The 16,600-nt window shown below is 35.6% G+C and overlaps 1 protein-coding gene across 1 annotated transcript; it reads left to right on the top strand.

The window, feature by feature from the left end:
- Positions 1–5,310: 5,310 nt before the first annotated feature.
- LOC110738704 (mitogen-activated protein kinase homolog MMK1-like) lies at positions 5,311–16,296 on the top strand. The gene is made up of 6 exons (XM_021919109.1): positions 5,311–5,724; positions 5,828–5,957; positions 11,161–11,298; positions 12,702–13,034; positions 13,337–13,517; positions 15,763–16,296. Exons 1-6 carry the CDS (start codon positions 5,459–5,461, stop codon positions 15,936–15,938), a joined length of 1,224 nt encoding a protein of 407 aa, XP_021774801.1. The 5' UTR covers positions 5,311–5,458; the 3' UTR covers positions 15,939–16,296.
- Positions 16,297–16,600: the final 304 nt, after the last annotated feature.

Here is a 16,600-nt window from a genome sequence, read left to right as displayed (position 1 = left end):
AAGTAGCAACATGAGCATCCACATTTAGGGTCTGTTCTGATTTACCGAATTGGATTGATTGGAGCTGATTTGAACTAAATAGGGTTGAATGCCTGAAATGAATTGTTTGAGAGAAGCAAATTAGCAACTGAACTGAATTGAACATAATATAACTGAACTGAACTGAAATTAAGCTGAAGAGAGTAGACCCTTACTTTTATAAAACTTCTAAGGGTGTTGTCACGCTGTTAAAGAGAGACTTGCACTTCGAGGTTGGCTGGAGAACACTTTTAGGTTATCCTCTTGCTGCTTGAGTTAGTTATACTTATAGCAAATGCGCGTAATGCAGAAGTATATATGGGTTGACAAAATTTCTCCGGTATTATGAGTTGTATTTGAATTTCATTTTAAATCGAATAGCCTAAAACCAACTTAATCACATAGACACTACTACACGCAAGTGAAAATAGATGAGCTTAAACAAACTTGACCCGAGATGGACCATGCAAAATCCATTTTTTTCTATTCCCCTTATTCCTTAAATTAAATGGGGCCGTTTGGTTGGGGTTAATCATCAAAGGGAATGGGAATCAACTACCCTCATTCCCTTTGTTGTTGTTTGTTAGACCATTTTTTTCATTCCCTTTACTCCCTTCATTCCCCCAAATCCCTCTAACTCCTTTCCCCACCCCCCTAGACTTTCCCATTCCCATTCCCTAGCCACCATCTCACCACCATAACACCACCCTCACCACCGGAAAGTCAGCCGCCACACCGCCGCTCTACCTCCGATGGGTCGCCGCTCGACCTCTGACGGGTCGCCGCATCTCCTCCGGCGGGTCGCTGCACCTTCACCACCCTTTTTCCTCCCCCGTGAAACTTCCCCAACCCCTCGCAAAACCCTTAAAAATCCCCTTCCCTCCCCGGAAAAGCGTTAGACAACCCTCCCACCACCCTCGAAACCCTAGGCCCACCACCCTCGAAACCCTAGCGCCTAGGGTTTCGAGGGTGTGGGAGGGTTGTCTGACGCTTTTCCGGGGAAGGAAGGGGATTTAAGGGTTTTGCAAGGGGCTTGGCGGGAAGACGGGAAAAACTTTGCGGGGGAAGAGGAGGGTCAGCAAAGGGCGAGGAGGTTGCGGCGAACGGCGGCGAGTGGTGGGGGGAGTGCGGTGAACGGCGGCTGAAATAGGTGGGATTTGAAAAAAAATGGGTGGTTGTGTGGTGGTGATGTGGTGGTTCGGTGGTTGTGTGGATTGGTCGCTTATTTCCATTATTTTCAAAGCAAACAACATGGCAAATGTAAGGGTTTTTCATTCCATTCTCCTTCTTTCCCTTTGTTTATTCCATTCCGATTACCCTCTACGAACCAAACGACCCCTAATTTTGAGTCTGCAATAATATAAAGAATCAAAATAAATATAATTTTACTACAGTAATTTAATAATTTTGAATACAATCTCTAACATCTATAATAAATATTACTAAAGTAACAACCGCTGACGTCATCACTGCTTACGTGTCACTCTCTTACTTTTTTTTCCCCGTCAAAACGCAAGGATGGTGTCATATTGTTTGTTTTCCCCCCTTTGATACCCTATTTAATTGTTTTGAAAATTAAATTCAAATTGAGTTTTAAATTTTAAGTTTTCTACGCATATTACGCTATTTTATTATTTACAAGTAATTGTTAAATATAGTTAATAGTATAGTTTAATTGAATCTAAAAAAAATATGAAAAAATAGATTTTTGGAAATTGTATTTTCATACTTCGTATTTAATTAGAAAGTACTACTCGTACAAAGAAAGTAGTTTTTATTTTTTTGACAAATACAAAGAAAGTATTTGTTTTCTCTCAATATGTGCTAAAGAGTCTATAATTCATTTCTTATTTTAAAACCGTGCATCGCACGGGGCTAATCTAGTGATTCACTAATTTAATCTCCACTATAAAGTCAAAAGAGGCTTGATCTCAAATATCTCAATCAATATTCGTCTTCTAGAATTGTGATTTATTGCTCCTTTTCTAGGTCTTGAGAATCCTTTCCCTCTTAATGAAAAGTTTGAGGAAAATAATTTTACATTCTCGTTATTGTATCCAAAAGTCATTCAAATAAATTCTTAGTTTTTTTTTTTTTTTTTTTTTTGGGGGGGGGGGGGGGAAGATTATGTGAATCGCTAAACATCGCCCACAAATTACTACATAAAACCCGCATTTTATAATTTTTTGACAAATTTTCCCTTTTTATAATTTTAACCGAAAACAAATTTTTCGCACTAAAAAAATGTGGATCACCGAAGAGACGTCGTCGGCGGCGATATGCACCGGAGAGTCGCCATCGTTGCTGGAAAACGAGGTTCGTAACGTATCGTAAGGACGAAATGGTGGCTGGCGCCTAGCCGAGAAGGTCGTGCCGTGGTTGTGGCGCCTAGCCAGGACGCCGCAACCGTGGCACAGGCGCCTGGTGGGGAAGCCTCACCCATGGGAGTGGCGCCTGGCCAGGACGCCGGAGCCACGGTGGGGGCGCCTGGCCAGGACGCCGCCACCATGGCGGCGGCGTCCTGGCCAGGCGCCTCCACCGTGGCTCCGGCGTCCTGGCTAGGCGCCACTAGGGGCTGCTTTAAATTTTTTTTTTTTTTTTTTATTTAATTTCTCTTTTTTTTTTTTTTTTTTTTTTTTTTTGAATTTTTTTTTGTTTGTTTGTTTGAAAGCGACAACATCGTTTGCTGTTTTTAAATTACTGTTGTCATTAAAACAGCAACGTAAAAATAAGGTTACATAGACCATTGTCGCATTTTGAAATCTAAAACAATAAGCTGAAATGTTACAAACTTAAACCACAATGTTAAATTCATCGACATGCAAACGTAAATGAAAAATATCAAAAACTAAAATAAAAATGTTTAAAATGATCTACAAATAACATGCCGTGACAATCAGTAATCTCTTGTGGACGCCGACTCCCAGTGCGCAAGTGTCTGTTCCAAACTATCAACAGCAGTCATGATGTCCGGCCACTGCACGACGTAGTCCTTCGACGATGCTGATTGGACCGCCTTCATCGGCCATGCCGGGGGAGGAGGGACGACTTGGACAAATCCAAGCTGGCGAAGACAACGCTGGGGCATGTACGCCTCCACGATATCACGATACTGAATGACGCCGGTGTACAGGGTCCTGGGTACCCTGTTACTAGGGTTTTTTCTTTGCATTTATTTCCGTAACTTGTTTATTTGCTTTCAAACAAACAAACAAAAAAAAAATTCAAAAAAAAAAAAAAAAAAAAGAGAAATTAAATAAAAAAAAAAAAAAAAATTAAAGCAGCCCCTAGTGGCGCCTGGCCAGGCGCCTCCACCGTGGCTCCGGCGTCCTGGCCAGGCGCCACTCCCATTGGTGAGGCTTCCCCACCAGGCGCCTGTGCCACGGTGGCGGCGTCCTGGCTAGGCGCCACAACCACGGCCTGGCCTTCTCGGCTAGGCGCCAGCCACCATTTCGTCCTTACGATACGTTACGAACCTCGTTTTCCGGCAACGATGGCGACTCTCCGGTGCATATCGCCGCCGACGACGTCTCTTCGGTGATCCACATTTTTTTAGTGCGAAAAATTTGTTTTCGGTTAAAATTATAAAAAGGGCAAATTTGTCAAAAAATTATAAAATGCGGGCTTTATGTAGTAATTTGTGGGCGATGTTTAACGAATCCCAAGATTATAGGTTTATAAAGGCTTGTCTCTAGATTTTCTTTATATATCAAATGAGAGGGGAGGGCTTCATTTATAGAACTCATAGGCTATGGTTTTAACACGTAACAACCCCTTTACTGAAATAGATTGAAAAATCCGTTTCCACTCATTTTCATGGACAACTCATTTGACTAATAGTTTAACCATTTTTGTTGGGTTTACCATTTAATTAAGTGACACGAATCCAACTAAAATAAATAAAATAGGCATGGGCCAATGTAAACCTAAAAGTCAAATACAAGTCAACAATTTGACCTTAATCCAAACAATATGCAACGACCTATAATAAAATTTTCGTGCCTACAATATGCTCAACCTATTTCACCGAAGGTGGCTAGGTGGGACATTGGTGAGTGTTCAGAGTATATTTGTAAGTATTCTTTCTCCCAAAGTATTACTTCATAAAAAAATTGATGAGAGTTCCGACTATTAATTTGACAAAAAATAACTTACCTTAATGCCTAAATGGGACATTGGTGAGAGTTCAGAGTATATTTGTAAGTGTTCTTTCTCCCAAAGTATTACTTCATAAAAAAATTGATGAGAGTTCCAAGTATTACTTTGGCAAAAAATAACTTAACTTAATTAAAAAATTTCTAAATATTTCATAACCACAATTATATTAATGCATTATTGCTAAGTAAGATTTTTTTTGACAAAATTATTGCTAAGTAAGATAGAGTATTGAGTAATTACTAAATAAAGCTAGTAATATATAAAAAAGATGAGTAGTTTCCTAAAACAAATAATTAGTATTTAAGCCTTAAGGGTCTGTTCTAATTGACTGAACTGAAATGAAATGAACTTATTAAAGCTGAACCGAACTAAATATTTTATGAGAGAAGGATATTAAGATAAGAACTGAACTAAAACTGAACTTATTGGAGTTGAACTGAACTAAACTAAATTGAAAATAAACTGAAGACATTAGGCCCTAAAAAAAACAAAAAATGCAACTCAGTTGCATAATTAGCTAACTATATTTCCTTTCTTTCTTTCTTTCAAAAAAAAAAAAAGCTAATTATATTTCCTAAAACTATTTACTGTATTTTAATTTTATTAACTATGCTATTTATTTTGAAAAGTACTAATTATGCTATTTATATGACTTGATATGTTAAATAATATTCGTTATTATTTTCATTTTTTTTAATTATAGACTTGTTAAACAAAACTCATTTTTATTAAAAAAAATATTCAAAAAAAAAAAAACTCATTTTTATTAAAAAAAAAACCATAAATACAGGTCATTGATATGTTACTATAGCATGGTGATGTCATGTAATCCTATAAAGACATCAAGTAACCACGTCTAATAAAAGTTTTTGTAATCATACGTTGTTTTTTCAAACAATTACAATACACGAGTTGTAGTAATCTCACATTATCTTTGAACCATAATAACATCAAAAACAACTAACAACCAATAATGCAAAGACAAAATCATTCAACAAACCACTTTAACCATAATAACGTCAAAAACATCCATCAATTAAACAACTCAATCTAGTTATGCACTTACCTTATTCTACCTTTATCTTACAAACAAACAATGAATTAATATTGATAATTCATATCAATATTAACATAAATCAATAAATCATCATTTTATCACCCATAAAAATAAGCAGCTTAACTGCTTAATGTGAGAGAGAGAGAATAAGAAAAGAAAAAAACAGTAAAGAGATCCCCATTTTCCAATTCTAGGGTTTCAGAGAGCTCAGACACACACACAATCATGGATGCCTCAGCTGCTCAACCCTCCGACACCGACATGATGGATGCCGCCGGAGCTCCGCCGGAAAACCACCCTCCGCCGTCGTCCGATCAATCACAGCCGCCGCAACAACCGCCGCAACAGCAGCAGCAGGTTAGTATTCCAGCGACACTTAGCCATGGCGGAAAGTTTATTCAATACAACATTTTCGGGAACATCTTTGAGGTTACTGCTAAGCATAAGCCCCCTATTATGCCTATTGGAAAAGGCGCTTATGGAATTGTTTGGTAATTTGATTTTCTTTTCTCTCTCGAATTTGATTGTTTTGTTGTTGTTTGATTTGATTGTGATTTTGGTTGATTTTGGATTTGGGGTTTTTTTTTTGTGTAGTTCGTCGTTGAATTCGGATACGAATGAACATGTTGCGATTAAGAAGATTGCGAATGCGTTTGATAATAAAGTGGATGCTAAGAGGACTTTGCGTGAGATCAAGCTTCTTAGGCATATGGATCATGAAAACGTCAGTGAGTGATTATTTGTATTTAGTTTTCGGTTTTCGGGTTTTGTTTATGTGTTAATCAATTTTTGTACTGTTGGGATTTATGTTGTTTGGCGGTATGACGGTTCATTCATTGAACTTGTTTTTATTAATTCTCTAGACAGTGTTTACTTGAGCTCATTGATTTACATGATTAAGAACCGGTTTTGATCAACTTAAAAGTTGATAACTCGAGACGCCATAGATATCGGTAGCTTTTCTTTTTAGTTTACAGGAGTGATTGAAGTGGTCGGAGATACTGGTGTGGACATTGGACAACTTAAATCCACTAAAGGTGTTATGTTTCTTTATCGGTATTTTGTTTTTTGGGTATTGAAAGTCGTAATCTTTCTGTGGAGGATCATACTCTGCAATATCAAAAAAGGATTATAGTCAGATCAAGGTTTTTTGGCTTATGAAAAAGTAGTCGTTTTTGATGAATGATTATTGTCAGATCAAGGTTTTTTGGCTTATGAAAAAGTAGTCATTTTGATATATGATCACAAGATTCATAACGCTGATGAGATCGATTAGGTAATAGCTGTAAGTTTTTTTTGGGATATTATTAATTTTAAATTTCTTAGATACTTTAGTTTTGGAGGTTGTCTGAGCTGTCAAGACTTTCCATTTAATTAGTGAGGGTGGATTATCAGGAGAAACACCCAAGGGAAAATGTGAACAGTATGCATTACACTTGCTATTAATTTCTAGCAGCTTGTGGTTAGAGACTTGGAGTAGGTTGTGCTCTTCTAATTCAAAAGTTACATTATATATATATATATATCCTACTTGACACGTGTTCACTTGAAAAAGTGGGAGTATCTTTATGAGTGTAACTATATAAGGCGTTGTAGAGTTGATACTTTCTACTAGACCATGCCAGATGCATGAGTTGATGAAAGATATTTGTTATAGGATATATAGTTGAAAGTCAAGCGGATCTCTAAGTAGTTTGGCTTACGTTCAGATTTGTGGTCTTAAGGAGAAAATCAATGGAAAAACAAGCAACACAACATGGCGCAATTTTTTGGTTGGGATTTGATATGTTCATATGTCACTTGAAACTATAATAATCCGGGTTGTTGGCATAGTGAAATGATGTACAAGAATGAATAAAAGTATACTGCATATATTGAATATACAATTTTTCATTTTTAGAATTTTTTGAGTGCATGTAGTGGTGGTGACTTTTAAAAAAAAAGAAAGATTAGGTCTAGCATTGGCTTCAGGAGATTAAGTGACAACATTTTTGTGCCCTTTATATTCTTCATTTGCTTAAATATCTTTTGTAAATCGTTCAGAATATTGGCAAAATCATTGTACTTGCTTGATTAACAAGATCTATTGTTGATTAATCACATTTTGTGGATGCTCAGGTTTAGTTTGATACTTGATGTGCTAGATCCTGCATAATAATATTAATGGCTAGAGTAATTGATGCGGACAATAATACCTATTTGCCTGGGATTGGGTATAGGTTTTCAATTCATTACCTAACTTGTTAGATTAGGCCATGAGACCCATGAATGTACTACTTTTATGTCATAATTCGTATTTGTTTTGGCTCACGGTGGGATTACGGAATTAACATTGATGTTGACCTTGAAGAGACATAGATGGGAAAATAAATACTTCCTCCGTTCTGTTAATATTGCAACAAGGAGAAAATTACGCATCCCGAAACACCTTATATATGCTAAATATCTATAATTGTGTAAGAGTAATAATTATAAAAAGTTGATATTGTGAAAGTATTTTATGAGACGAATCCAACAAGATCCCACTTGACTATATTTTGCTTAACGTATAACTCATATTATATGGTCAAACAAGAGTGATGAATAGTGCAAAAAGTCCATTGTTGCAATATTAATAGAACGGAGGAAGTACGATTCTAAACAAGGACATTATGTTTTCCTAACAAAAGTAGGTATACTCATAATGGTTGTAAAAATTATACTTTCTACAAAGACAACAGGGTGCTTAGGTTAAATTTCACTGACATTTGCATCACCAGACAGGAGATTGGCGGAAAAGGAAGGTGATTAAGGTGATCTATTGAAAAAGAAAACAAAGAAAACAGCATTAAATGAAAGTCAAGTAGAGATTTCCTAAGCATGTGAATATGAAAGTATGTGCTATTGCTCAACACTGTAGTACACCTGATTTTTTATGGGAGCCCCTAGATCTGAATTTTCCCTCCATCTCTGTTCCTATATACAACCAAAAGAAGTTTGTGCTCAAAGCTGTTCTAAAGAAGAATAGTAGAATAAAATTGTAAGTTTCTTGACCTTTTGCCCTAGTCTTAGAAAATGCCTTCCATCTGTTTGTCGGTTACAAACAACCCAACACAGAGGGGGTTCAAAACTAATGATATTGTTAAATTGGGCAACTGTTTTCTGTTTGGGCCTATATTCGGGGTTAATTTTATTTCTATTTTGGGATTACAACTATAGGGTTTATAACCTAGTTTATTTCTATGTATGCCCTCAAGATCAATAAAAGTTTCTATCGCCTCCACATGGACATTGAACCATGTAACTCTGTGTGTTTTGTTATGTTTCTTCTTACTAAGAATTGGTTCTTTTGGTATAAAATGCTTTTAGAAGAGAAAGGAAAGATGAAGATTCAGTGCAACATAAGATGCATGGAGATAAGTTCCCCCTTAATTTTTCTCTACTCTGAAAAAGTGATAAGATATATGATTAATATTCATCACGAGACTGTAATTTGCTAGCCTGAGCAGTTTAGCAATTAGAAGTCGGAACTGACTAGTGATTTAAGTGAAATGGGAATATTGAAGAATTGATTTTGTGCCTGATATTGAAAATTCTGGTTGGTCAGAAGCTTGCCCTTACACCACGATTCATCTTATTGTATAAAATGCTCACAAGCTTGAACTCTCAGCACCTGAGAACAGAGTTTGTTATCAATGTCGCTTCAATATTTGCTCAATATTGAGTCTGGAAAGGCCACTATTTGCACAATATTGATGTTTTTAGCTTTGTTCCTTGATGTATGATGATTTGTTTTAAATACAATCAAAAGATATTAAAGAAACAAGAAAAATATCAAGAATTTTCAACTGATGTTCATGACTCACGAAAATATATAATGTAACAATAAAATTATACCCCTTGTCCCCCCCCCCCCCCCCCGAAAGGGGGCATAAAAAAGAAATTCAAAAATGATTAATGGGTGTAAAAAGAGCTCGCATCAAATGCTGTGTTACACATTACGCCATTTGACTGGCAATAAAAACATAATTATGTGTTAAGTGAGTGTGGTTGGCAAAGCAGAAGATTGGAATCTGGTGTTGGTTAATGATTTTAGGAGATAGTTATATTGTGACATCTTGTGTGCCAAGCAACTTATCAGAATTTGGTGCGATTTTTTCAATTAATACCATCTTCGCTGCAATTGAATGTTCAATTTGTACAAATCTCTTTGTTTTTCCAAATACAGGAGCTTTATTGTTTAAATATCAAGCGTATTTCAGTATACTTGGCCGTTACAAAGAATTTGTTTTTCCTGTTTAGCCTATGAAGCATAGCTAAACCGACCATTAGCTTCTTCCCCACCCCCGCTTCCTTTACAAATTTTTAAAAACCTGTTAGCCTATGAAGCATAGCTAAAACGACCATTAACTCCCCACCCCTGGTTTCTTAATATCTTCTCTAATTGATAGACAAAATCTTTCAAGAAAATCCTTGATTCTACCAAGTCAAAGGAAAATGATCAGTTTTTGACAACTTTTTAGGATCCACGTTTAACATTGAAAGTTGTTATTGTAATTAGATTCTAGTTGTTCATTTGTTTCATAAAGACCTATGTTATTTGGAATATATTCATCTTAATATTCATTTCATATGTATGAAATCCTTCCGGACACTTTCAACTTTCAGCTAAGCACCTTAACAATCTTAAATGACGTCTTTATAGAGAAAAAAATAGTCATTAAAGTGGGCAATTGAATATCATGCTTTTGTGATTTAGCTCCTAAATGGGCTTGAGGTTATAATATATAATAGAACTTGCAAATAATTCAATCTGAATTCTGAAATGTGTATTGGTGAATCTGTAACATGCATGCAATTCTATTAAAGTTAGGGATCCCTTTTATGAATGTCATATACTATTATAGGAGTTAGGACTACTTGTTCTTGTTTTACTACCAAAGCCTTGACATGTCTTATACATGGATATGTTTCCATACCTGGCACTCAAAACAGATAAGAAACTGGGTGCTTCTAGAGAAATCCGAGTAAATGGGAAAGTTGTTGATTTAATGTTCCTACATACATTTCACTTCAACTAGTTGGCAATATCTTATAATTGATATTTCCTCTTAGCTTTGAATGGGCTTTTACCCCTATTCCAATATTTTTGGACAAGTAGTTGACACCTAGTCTTGAGCTGTGGACTGAAATATACCAGCGTTCTAGGATCCTTGGTTCTAGTTGCCAATTGAAGTAGTTAGTGCAAGCAATTTCTTTAATTGATGTCCTTATTTGGTTAATTTGGTCCTTCCTGCTTACATTATTTTTTATTGGCTGCATTAATAAATCTAGATATTATAAAGTACTTATATGGTTGAATTCGATCTTCATGCTTACATTTTTTCCGGAGGCTGTGCTAATAGATCTTGATATTATTATGTCTAGAAATCTATAACCTTTACAAGATTATTTAGCCCATTCTTCTATCCTATTTCTTGGACACTAACAGTACAAGAAGCATCTTTGACCTACTACTACTTGGCTAGGAAGGGGTTATTTTCGATAGCGGATCTTGTGTTTATCATTCAATTTGGTGTAAGTTTCAAGGTTTCTTGTAGTTGCACTATCCATGTCCATATTTGGATGATTTCCATTGGCTAGTCAATTAAAGAACCAAATCAACCTAAATACATCTTAGTGCTCTTTACCCCTTAATTTGATCCTATAATTTGGCCTAGAAGATCTATTATATTTCTAATCATGTGGACTATTAAAACTGCTTGCATTCCTTGACTGAGAAGCTTATTTACATTCTGATTGGTTTATTTTATAATTTCTCCTGATTCTCCACTTGTATATCAACTCAATATAGGTAGTTCTGTAAATTATTTTATTTATCTTCTCTCCAAGACTTCCATGGAATTTGTTCTGTTGGTGTTCATTTTTGATTTGCAATCTCCTTGCAGGTTGTTGCAATTAGAGACATTATACCACCTCCTCGAAGGGAGGCATTTAATGATGTATATATAGCATATGAACTGATGGACACTGATCTTCATCAAATCATCCGTTCAAACCAGGGATTATCAGAAGAGCATTGTCAGGTATCATCTTACGTAACACTCTTCTTAGGAATTAAGCTTATCATCTAGTTGAGACCAGAAAGATGACCAAATGTGTCTTCCTGCATCCTTTACATGCATGTTGATTGTTGATATTCCTTTAATCTTGTTATCCCCTACAGCTGTTCCTGTTCCCACTCTCTTCATCCTGTGTATTCTCTGGGACAGTTTGACTTTTTTTGTCAATTCTTTCATAGCATTATTGATGGTGGTGTAAAGCAACGCTTGGCTCCAAGTCTCCAACTTTTGTTAGAATGAATAGGAAGAAATTGCTTATTTATTAGGCATTAATCTAGACCTATATATGTCTTAGTCAATTTTTGCCAGAAGAGGGTCTGTTGTTTATGATGATATCTATGTTAGAATATGTACTTTTGTAGTTCATGTTCCTAATATTCTGTAAAGAGGGTGTGCATTATTTATGTTTTCGTTGAATTTACTTGTTCTTCAGTCCCAAAACTCCCAATCTATTAACGTAGAGCATCAACATAGAATTGCTGTCTACTGACTTTTTGTATCATAATTAAGATACCTCAAGATGTCAAAGCTCTAACCTTATTGTAACAGCTGAAAGATGGATACTCTTTGCATTATTTCATCTTCAGGAGTTCTCTTTCATTTCCTTGCCTAGTTCAGGGAATACAAACAAAGTTAAGTTTGGAATTATGATTGATGGATGAACTGTGTGTGTAGACTAAGCCGTGAGTCATAATTAAATGAGCTATTTTATTTGGCTCTTATTATCAGCTTTTTGTCCAAGATTGTATATAATGGCTCTTATTATCAGCTTTTTGTCCAAGATTGTATATAATGGTTTATAAGTCACATCTGGTTTGTGCAACACTTTGCGTAAAACTTTCCCAAAAGGGTCATCAAGAACCTATGAATTTGGTGCTGTCTTAATTTCTTTAACATCTCTACATTTCTTGGACTAGGCCCCATTCCTTTATTTCTCTGTAACTCTTCTGCTTTGTTTCATGCTCTTGTAACTTGCCAAATTTGATCTACAGTTGATCCAGATCCGGAACATACCCCCTCCCCCCGGTGCGCACACACACAGACAGAGTTGTAATAGTAATATCGTTTCCCGATCATATCTTCGACTAGTATATCCCTCTTGACCTTAAAAATTGGCTCATCTCTACTCCCTCATTTTGAAAATGACTCTCCATCCCCATCGAAGTAGTATGATTTTTCAACAAAGTGACAAAGCCTTGATTGCAGATTATGTGAATTAGTGTGTGCTAAGTGTTGGAAAGTGACACTTGTTAAGGGATGGAAGGAGTACTATATGTACATGTTGTCTGTGTTAAAAATAGTACTCTTCATGACCTCATCTACTGAATTGTGGTTTGCACTTTTTCTGATAAATATTGTTTTTGCAGTACTTTCTCTACCAGATTTTACGTGGATTGAAGTACATTCATTCTGCCAATGTTCTTCACCGGGATCTAAAGCCTAGCAATCTCTTGCTTAATGCCAACTGTGATTTAAAAATCTGTGATTTTGGACTAGCTCGAGTAACATCAGAGACGGACTTTATGACTGAATATGTTGTGACAAGATGGTACCGAGCTCCAGAGTTATTATTGAATTCTTCAGATTATACAGCTGCTATCGATGTATGGTCAGTTGGCTGTATATTTATGGAGTTGATGGACCGTAAGCCTCTATTTCCAGGCAGAGATCATGTGCACCAGTTACGCCTGCTCATGGAGGTATATTGACTGTGAGACTGGGCATCTTATTGTGAATAATTATTACCCCTCTTGTAGTTTTAGTTTTTAAATGTTGATTTTTTCTTTCAATTTCTAATGCCAATATTATACCAGAATTACTAGTCAACATGAGGAAGAAAATGTTGGCTTCTCACTTAAGCATTAGCTAACTTGACAAACATCTTCTTTTTATTTTTTGAATAGCGTTCTGTTTTTGAAAGTGTTGGTCTATAAACCAATTTTCTTTGCCGTAGCAGTGTATTATCTCTGGCTAAAAGTGTATGTTGACTTGTACTTTGCAGCTGATTGGCACCCCTTCAGAACATGAGCTAGGATTTCTTAATGAAAATGCTAAAAGATATATTCGTCAGCTCCCTCCATTTAGAAGGCAGTCATTATCTGAGAAGTTTCCACACGTACATCCAGCAGCTATTGATCTTATTGAGAAGATGTTGACATTTGACCCCAGACAGAGAATAACAGGTAAATTGAATTTATCTCCGAAAGATGTCCCATTTGGAAATGAGTTAAACTTTCATGTTATCAATTATCAAGACATGGATGTACTAATGATCAATTTTATGTTAATTATAATTTTTAGATGGGGACTTAAGGGGTAATCAATAAATTGCACTGGAGCTCATTCTCCTGTCATTGCTCACTACATTGACAATTATTTCTCTCTCTCTCTCTCTCTCTCTCTCTCTATATATATATATATATATATATATATATATATATATATATATATATAAGGAAATAAATGGGGAAATAATTGTTTAAAATAATTAAGGGAAGGTATAATAGAGCAAAATTCCAAGAACTTGCAAGTATTATAAAAGGGAGATGAAATGCATTCTGACTGGACATTGAATGTGTGAAATTCGGTGGATGTTATAGTGTGGGAGAATACTGTGGCAATATAAATTAGGGAGAATTGAAGCTCAAGTGTGTCAGAATTCAGTTTTCATGCTGTCTTGTCCCCTTATAATATAGTATATGGCATGTTTGTATCGATGGACCCTTAATGATAATTGTGTTATTTCTATGATCCTAGTCACTTTTTTACTAGCTCCATATTGGTTATTCTAATCAGAAATCTTGCTATTTAAAAATTTACTTTACTATTAATTTTGTGGCGGAGGGTAAAGGGCCAAACAACTCATGCTGTAGACCTATCATGGATCAATTTATCTACATAGTCAGGGAAGAACTTAAAACTGTAGTAAATATGGCTTCAGCAATACAAAAGCCTAAAAAAGAAACTTTAACCTTGATTAAGGGAGGCTATACCCTCAAAACCCATTGGTTTTTCTCTTGCTTTCCAAGTGCACCACAAAATTGCCAACAATACCATCTTCCACTTCATCAAGCCAACCTTTCTTCTCCAAGCTACAGACCTTTTTTCAATGAACTAGGTTTCAAAGTCATGTACGTGCTGGGCGTTCTGATTTCTTTTTATTTTTTATCATTCAAATAACCTCATTGGAGCATGCAGCGTGGCTGTGCGTAGCACTAACAACAAATTGGTTGTATGGTGCAGTGTGATCATTAGTAATCAACTGGACTTGACTTCTTACGTGATTCTCAAATAGCGGCTTTCCCTTCTTTTTTTTTCATAACATCCAAAAGCCTTGCCAGCCTCCTCTTTTTTTTTTTTTTTTTTTTTTTTTTTTTTTTTTTTTTTTGGTCCTGATGCAGGCTAAGGTTTATTTAAAGTCTCAAAAGTGTGTCAGATTTTTCTCATTTGAGTTATGACTTGTGCTTCCTAATTTATGAGAATGAGATACAAATTGTTTTGCAATTCAGTACCTAATTTGTTAAACTGGGCCAAAACAATTCAGTACCTAATTTGTTAAACTGGGCCGAAATTATCAATTTGCTATTGTAGCCGTCTGTTATACTAGCATACTGGTAAGTTTTGATAACATGGCCCCCTTGTTTCTATGCTTCTCCTTTGTTAGTGAGTGTTGCATACAATTCAACTCTGAAAAAAACCCAATTGATATTCTGAATCTCCTTTCAAGGGCCACACTGTCTTTAAACTGGTCGAATGCAGGGTATGGCCTGAACGGTGAGACTGTCACTTAGGACAGCTTATATGACCCTTAGGATAGTTTCTCAATCTTGAAGTAATGGTCAATTGCTTTTATACAGGTCATGTCTAGGATTTATTTTAATAAACGTCTGATGTGCCATCTATTAATGGCTTGTCTTTGCCAACAGAAATATTGGCAGGCAATCTACTGGCTTTAGTAGGTTAGTAACTTGATGTATTCAATTTGGTATAAGTTCTCTATGGTCATACCTACTAACCTATTGACAAAACAGACTCTATCACATGTATGCTCTCTGGAATTTTTTCTGCGAATCCCTATACATAGCCCTTAGGGCTATGTATAGCATTACCCTTTTATTTTAGTATATTTCTGGTATTGTGATGCTTACTTGAGTTTGTATTGTTTTGCATATTCTCATTTCTTGAAAATCAGCCTTTCAAGTACTTAACTACAAATTTGTACTTCCCTTTGAAATAACTTTGACGTATGAAAACATTTGCCAACAATCTATAATCTAAGAAGTAGGGAACTTATATGTCCACATTCATTCCTAATCCCAAAAAAAGGAGAGATATGGAAAATACTTCCTCAGCTTCGTTAATACGTTTAATATTTGAGGGGAAAATTATATTCTTTAGCTATAACTTTCTAAATTTTATGTATTGCAGTTGAAGATGCACTAGCACATCATTACTTGAACTCGCTGCATGACATAAGTGACGAGCCAATATGCATGTCTCCCTTTTGCTTTGATTTTGAGCAACATGCGTTGTCGGAGGAGCAGATGAGGGAATTGATCTATCGCGAGGCTCTTGCATTTAATCCTGAATTTCAACAGGAGTAGAATCTTGGTTAGGGCATTGCAATGGCCAACTTTTTCATATGGTCCTGTCATCTTTCCTTTCTGTACATATAATGTCCTGTCCAGAATTGGATGGATTTGTGTTTTAGAATTTTACTCTGCATAATTCAGGGCATTTATGATGAAAATATTGTTTGTATGAGTGTAATTTTTTTTTTTCTTTTAAATTCTGAGGGCCTTGAATGCTTATAGCTTCTTGTAAACATTGTGTTGGCCATTTGCTTTTTTAATTCTTTTTTCTACCCATTAATTGTACTATATGTTTATTCTGAAAAACAAGGCTAATACAGCCAATTAATCTCAATATTTCCACTATAAGATGAACATACTTGACATATGCTATTCCGTGATGGTTTTATTTCTCCAATGTTGATACTAGATGCTGTGTAATACAATAGGTCACATTTCTTATCAAGATAAGATGAATCAAGGTTGTTTTAATACTAGTAAACGATTGTGTTGTGAAAGATTAATTAAACTTGATTATGGCCTTTTAAGTTTATAGTAGCTTTGCTAGACTTTTATTCTTGTCACCTAAGTTTGGTTAATGAAAATATCTTGCCACTATAAAGTAAATTCCAATAGTTCATTTTTGTTCTAAGTTGAAAGTCTTTGAGGTTTCAAAAAAAAAAAAAAAAAAAAAG

The sequence above is a fragment of the Chenopodium quinoa genome, unplaced genomic scaffold (genome assembly GCF_001683475.1).
Source record: "Chenopodium quinoa cultivar QQ74 unplaced genomic scaffold, ASM168347v1, whole genome shotgun sequence".
NCBI classification, from domain to species: Eukaryota; Viridiplantae; Streptophyta; class Magnoliopsida; order Caryophyllales; family Amaranthaceae; genus Chenopodium; species Chenopodium quinoa.
The sequence above is the reverse complement of the archived record's forward strand: the minus strand, read 5'-3'. Positions and strand labels throughout refer to the sequence as shown.